We start from the raw sequence: 6,000 nt of genomic DNA, 5'->3' as shown, positions 1-6,000 counted from the left end.
TCAATTTCATTTAATGTATATAATGTCTATCCTCCCCCCCCCTTCTCCTTATTGTCATTATTATTATCGTTATTATCGTTATTATTGTTATTATTGTTATTATTATTATTATTATTATTATTATTATTATTATTATTATTATTATTATTATTATTATCGTTATTATTGTTATTATTGTTATTATCATTGTGTGTGTGTGTGTGTGTGTGTGTGTGTGTGTGTGTGTGTGTGTGTGTGTGTGTGTGTGTGTGTGTGTGTGTGTGTTGACATGAAGGAGGGGACTTCACCTCACAACATCATTGCTAGAAGAATGAGACGACTAATGCCTGGTTACTCCCCTTGGAAGAGGGTTTACCTGATAGTGACATGTTTATTATCGAGGAGATCTAGCGAACATTGGGAAGACAGAGGCTCTCGTTCTTTGAAATCATGAAAGTACCAGAACTTTTTTTTTTCTAACTCTGCGGCTCACCTTCCTTCAACCCATCACCCCCACCTTCACAAAAAGACTAAGCTGTAAATGACTTCCCACTGCAATGGAGAAACCATTGATCACACAAGGAGGAAGGTGGCAGAATGGTTAAGACGCTCAGCTGCCAATACAGAGAGTCCGTGAGGGTGTGGGTTCGAATCCCGCTCTCGCCCTTTCTCCTAAGTTTGACTGGAAAATCAAACTGAGCGTCTAGTCTTTCGGATGAGACGATAAACCGAGGTCCCGTGTGCAGCACGCACTTGGCGCACTGAAAAAGAACCCATGGCAACGAGAGTGTTGTCCTCTGGCGAAATTACGTAAAATGAAATCCACTTTCATAGGTACACAAATATGTAAGCATGCACTCAAGGCCTGACTAAGCGCGTTGGGTTACGCTGCTGGTCAGGCATTTGCTCAACAGATGTGGTGTAGCGTGTATGGATTTGTCCGAACGCAGTGACGCCTCCTTGAGAAAGTGAAACTGAAACTGAAACTGATCACACAGCTCTCACTTTGCTGGTGGCCCAGCTGTGATGATATAAACTGAGCCTCGGGTTCACATAACCGCGACTTTCGCGGCATGTCACTGTGTCCCTTCTTCCTCGTTCGCCTCCCATTAGATGAGCAACCCGGTGATCTCGATGAAGGCTGCCGTCCGTCTCAGCTCCTCCAGGGTGCCGCACAGTTTGGCTTCCACTGCTGTCGGTGTTGGCCAGTACTTCCTCCTGGATGCTGCATGCGTCCTACAGTCTTGAAGGATGTGGTCGGTTATCATTGGTTCCTCACCACAAGGGCACTCTCCACACAATTTTGTGTGCATGTGGTGGAGCAGACGGTTGTGTCCAGTCCTCAGGCGGAAGATCTTGGTCTGTTCCCGTCGTTCCAGCAAATGCTGTCTGTTTTCTGGGTTATATTTGGGGTGCTGGAGGCGATACTTTATTCCTTGCTGTGCCTTGATGATTGTCTTAATTTCATCGTATGACACCAGTTTGTTGGCCTGCTCCCTCTGTGCACCGTCTTTTGCCAGAATGTCCGCTTTTTCGTTGCCTCTGATGCCACAGTGTGCTGGTACCCATTGTATCACCACTTTCTCCACTCTGGCACTCAGGGCAACAAGGGCTGAAGTGAGATAGTTCTGATGATTGTGTCTCCACATTGCAGGCTTGAACAGAATCTCGATACCATCGTCCAACACGACCTACAGCCAGTGGAGCGACGGATCGGCCTCCTCTGTCTACCAGGCCTTCTGGGATCAGCTGCAGCCTGACCTCGATGGCGGAGACTGTGTGCACGTGCTGGAGTCTGAGGGACAGTACCGTTGGGCTTTCGGCACGTGCGAGTGGAAACGAGCGTTCGTGTGTGGTGTTGCGGCGTGCCCTTCAGGTTAGTTGCCTGGTGTGGGTGTTTTGTCTTTGTTTTGTTGTTTTGTTTTGTTGTTGTTGTTGTTGTTGTTGTTGTTGTTGTGTGTGTGTGTGTGTGTGTGTGTGTCCTAGGATTTTACTGCTGTTGTTTTTGTTGTTGTTCTTGTTGTGATTGTTCTGGCCTTAATAATGTAATTTCAATTTAAATTACCGTAAGTAACGTCTGTTTACTCGAAGACTTGATGACGATAATGATAATGACTGTCAGTCTTGTTTTGGTTTTAAAGTGTTTGATCCTTTTTTTTTTTTTTAATAATGTCAAAATACAAAGCTACTATGAAGTAAGAACAAGAAAGCATGAGTGTCTTACATAAGTCAGAACAAGACAGCATGAGTGTCTTAGACAAGTAAGAACAAGACAAGATGACAGTCTTATAATTATATGTAAGAACAATACAACATGACAGCCTTTTTTTCCACTTGCAAATAAGGTTCTATTCTTTTCAATCAATTCTACACAGTTCAACACAAGTCACATTCACCACACAATGAATCAGTAAACATTTGACATTCAGTGAAGTCATCACCACTGATAATCACATTAGGCTTTGATTGTGGTGGTGCAAGTATGAGGTAAGATCACCATTGCGGGATTTGCCTTCATGGGTCATAATCAGAATGTGGATATGCAATATTATTATCACTACATGCAAGACTGCCTAATAGTTTAACTTAACAAGAATATGAGGTGTTTTTTTTTCCTTTTGTATACCCCCCCCCTCCGCCCTCTTTCTCCCCAGCCCCTCATACTCTTACACAACATGACAGTCTTATATATATGATAGTCAGCCGTGTCCGACTATGACCAACAGAACAGCAGAGGAGGCAACTACTGTCTCGACTATTTGGGCTAGAATTTGATTATAATATAGTGGAGAGAGTCTTGCCCAAGTTACATCCCCACTCTCTCGGCCAAGAGAATTTTAGGACAGTCGGCGCTGGGGATGGTTCCCAAAAGCTAACTAGCCCCCAAGGCTGCAGCACTAAGAGCCAGTGCAATTTTGCCTCCTAGTTTGCGAGTCATAGTCCTTCACAAAAAGACTAAGCTTTAAAAAAACAGATTTCCCATGGCATCGGAAAAACTAGTGATAATACAGCTAGACATGTAAGAGCAATAATTATAGTTCGTTCGTTTATTTATTTATAGTCTGTTCATCTAAGATGATGATATAAGACTGAAAATAAATTATATTATTGTTATTATTTGGATTATTATCATTCCTATCATAATGATTGTTCGTATTAATTAGAAATCGACATTTCTGTATATTCGAATGAAAAGGGGGGCGGTTGAGGTGGAGGGGAGGGGGGGCAAGGGGGAGGGGACTAAGAAAGGAAGATCTCTCTCTCTCTCTCTCTCTCTCTCTCTCTCTCTCTCTCTATATATATATATAGATAGATAGATAGATAGATAGATAGATAGATAGACAGACAGACAGACAGACAGACAGACAGACAGACAGACAGACAGACAGAGAACAGAATGTGGAAAAGATAGAGTACAAAATCTAAAATGGAGAGGGTGAGTGTCAGTGATTGGAGAAAGAAAAAACAACATAATATTGGAAGGGTGTGTGTGAGAGGCGGGACGTGGGAAGCGGGATTTAGGAAATAATTATAGCTTGACAGCTTTTGTTTCCCCACCTTGCAGACACCTTCCAGTGTGCCACAGGGCGATGCGTACAGTCTAGCAGGACTTGCGATGGAGTGCAGGATTGTTCGGATGGTTCCGATGAAATCAACTGTCGTGAGTTCCCGACACGGACCTTGTGCATGCTGTGTTCACTCTGTGTATCAATCTGTCCGTCTGTCTGTCTGTTTGTCTGTCTGTCTGTCTGTCTGTCGGTCTGTCTGTCGGTCGGTCGGACGAACGGTCGGTCTTTTTCTTTCTTTCTTTGTTTCTTTCTTTCTCTCTGTCTGGTTGTCCCTGTCTCTGTCTCTCTTGTCTGTCTGTTTCTGTGTTTCTGGGTTTGACTCGTGTGTTTATTTATTTATTTATTTATCTATGCTGGTTGAATTTGTCTCTGTCTCTCTTGTCTATCTTTTTCTGTGTTTCTGGGTCTGTCTTGCTTTTTTTGATTTTTTTTCTATCTATTAATCTATTTATTTATTTACTTGATTATTTATCTGTGCTGCTTGAATTTGTCTCTGTCTCTCTTGTCTTTCGGTTTCTGTGTTTCTGGGTCTGTCTTGCTTATTTATTTATCCATTTATCCATTTATTTATTGATTCATCATCATCATCAATGTCGTCGTCGTCGTCGTCGTCATCGTCGTCGTTGTCTTCGTCGTCGTCGTTGCTGCTTTAGTTCCTTTTGAATTCATTCATTCATTCATTCATTCGTTTATTTATTTTTGTTGATTGATTGATTCATTCAAGTTATTTATCTATCTATTTGTTTATTCACTTATTCAAATTTTATTTATTCATTTATCTATCTATCTATCTATCTATCTATCTATCTATTGTCCTCAAGGCCTGAATAAGGGCAACGCTGCTTGAAAAGAAATTTGCTCAGCGTATATGAATGTATCCGAACGCTGTGACGCGTCCATGAGAGGCTGAACTGAACAGAACCGTCCATAACTCTTGTCATTCTCCCTCCCTCCCTTTCTCCCTCTCCCCCCTCTCTCTCTCTCTCTTTCTCTCTCTCTCTCTCTCTCTCTCTCCCTCTCTCTCTCTCTCTTGTCTGCATGTATAGAATAGTCTCTGAGACATTTCTTTCTTTTTTTTCTTTTTCTTTTTTTTCTTTTTTTGGTACTGTTTATTTTTCTTCGACAATACTCATGAAATTGTGAACCCCATGTTACTATGGCATTTATGCTAATGACATTAAACAGTTACAGTTTAGTCCTTCTCTCTCTGTGTCTCTGTCTCTCTCTTTCTCTCTGTCTCTGTCTCTCTCTGTCTCTGTGTCTCTGTCTGTCTGTCTCTGTCTGTCTGTCTCTCTGTCTGTCTGTCTCTCTCTTTCTCTCTGTCTATGTCTCTCTCTGTCTCTGTGTCTCTGTCTGTCTGTCTCTGTCTGTCTCTGTCTCTCTCTCTGTCTGTCTGTCTCTCTCTTTCTCTATCTGCCTCTCTCTCTCTGTTTGTCTGTATCTCTCTCTGTGTCTCTCTGTCTGTCTCTGTCTCTGTCTCCCTCTCCGTCTCCCTGTCTGTCACTCTGTCTGTCTGTCTGTCTGTCTCACTGTTTCTCTATTTCCCTGCTTCTGTCTCTGTCTATCTTTTTGTTTTCTCTCTCTCTGTCTGACAGCTTCTCAGTGCAAGGAGTACATACGGGGTGGCGGCGGGGACATCCTGTCGGCCAACTACCCAGGGGGCTACCCCATCAACAGTGACTGCCAGTGGACCCTCGAGGGACCTGTGGGCTCCAACATCTTCCTGGAGGTAATCTTCGTTAGGAATGAACTGCTGGTCTGGGATCGCTGAGCCTCCTGAGTTCAGAAACAAAAAAAGGATTGTCATAGACCTTTTGTCTCAATCTTTTTTTTTTCTGTTTTCCTTCTCCCCCCCCCCTTTTTTTTTTTTCTTTCTGGAGGTATAATTGTTATGAATGAACTGCTGATCTGGCATCGTTGAGCTTCCTGAGTTTAGAACCAAAAGGATTGTCAAAGACATTTTGTAGCAATCTTTTTTTTCTGTTTTTCTGTTGTTGGTTTTTGTTTGGTTGTTTTGTTTTTTCCCTTTTTTTTCTGGAGGTATCATCGTTATGAATGAACTGCTGGTCTGGCATCGTTGAGTTTCTTGAGTTTAGAACCAAACGGATTGTCATAGACCTTTTGTAGCAATCTCTCTTTTCTGTTTTCTTTCTTTTTTTTTCTTTTCTTTCTGGAGGTATAATTGTTATGAATGAACTGCTGGTCTGGCATCGCTGAGCTTCCTGAGTTTAGATCGAAAAGGATTGTCATAGACCTTTTGTAGCAACCTTTTTTCTGCTTTTCTGTTTTTTTGTTGTTGGTTTTTTTGGTTTTTTTTCTCTCTCTCTTTTTCTTTCTGGAGGTAGAACGTCTGTGTTTAGAACGAAAATGATTGTCATAGACCTTTTATAGCAATACTTTTTTGGGGGGTTGTTTTTCTGTTTTTCTTTTCTTGTTTTTTTCTTTTCCTTTT

At 42.0% G+C, this 6,000-nt stretch overlaps 1 protein-coding gene across 1 annotated transcript in view; it reads left to right on the top strand.

Annotated features, from left to right (window-relative positions):
- LOC143287751 (uncharacterized) overlaps window positions 1-6,000 on the top strand; it is a 173,996-nt gene that overhangs the window by 52,523 nt on the left and 115,473 nt on the right. Inside the window, exons 5-7 of the mRNA XM_076596012.1 lie at window positions 1,634-1,855; window positions 3,545-3,640; window positions 5,144-5,277. Coding sequence (XP_076452127.1) covers window positions 1,634-1,855; window positions 3,545-3,640; window positions 5,144-5,277 — 452 coding nt within the window. The remainder of the gene's footprint in view (window positions 1-1,633; window positions 1,856-3,544; window positions 3,641-5,143; window positions 5,278-6,000) is intronic.

Source organism: Babylonia areolata, chromosome 1, assembly GCF_041734735.1.
Source record: "Babylonia areolata isolate BAREFJ2019XMU chromosome 1, ASM4173473v1, whole genome shotgun sequence".
In the NCBI taxonomy this organism is placed as follows: domain Eukaryota; kingdom Metazoa; phylum Mollusca; class Gastropoda; order Neogastropoda; family Buccinidae; genus Babylonia; species Babylonia areolata.
Note: the sequence above shows the minus strand (reverse complement) of the source record. Positions and strands in the feature narration are given on the sequence as shown.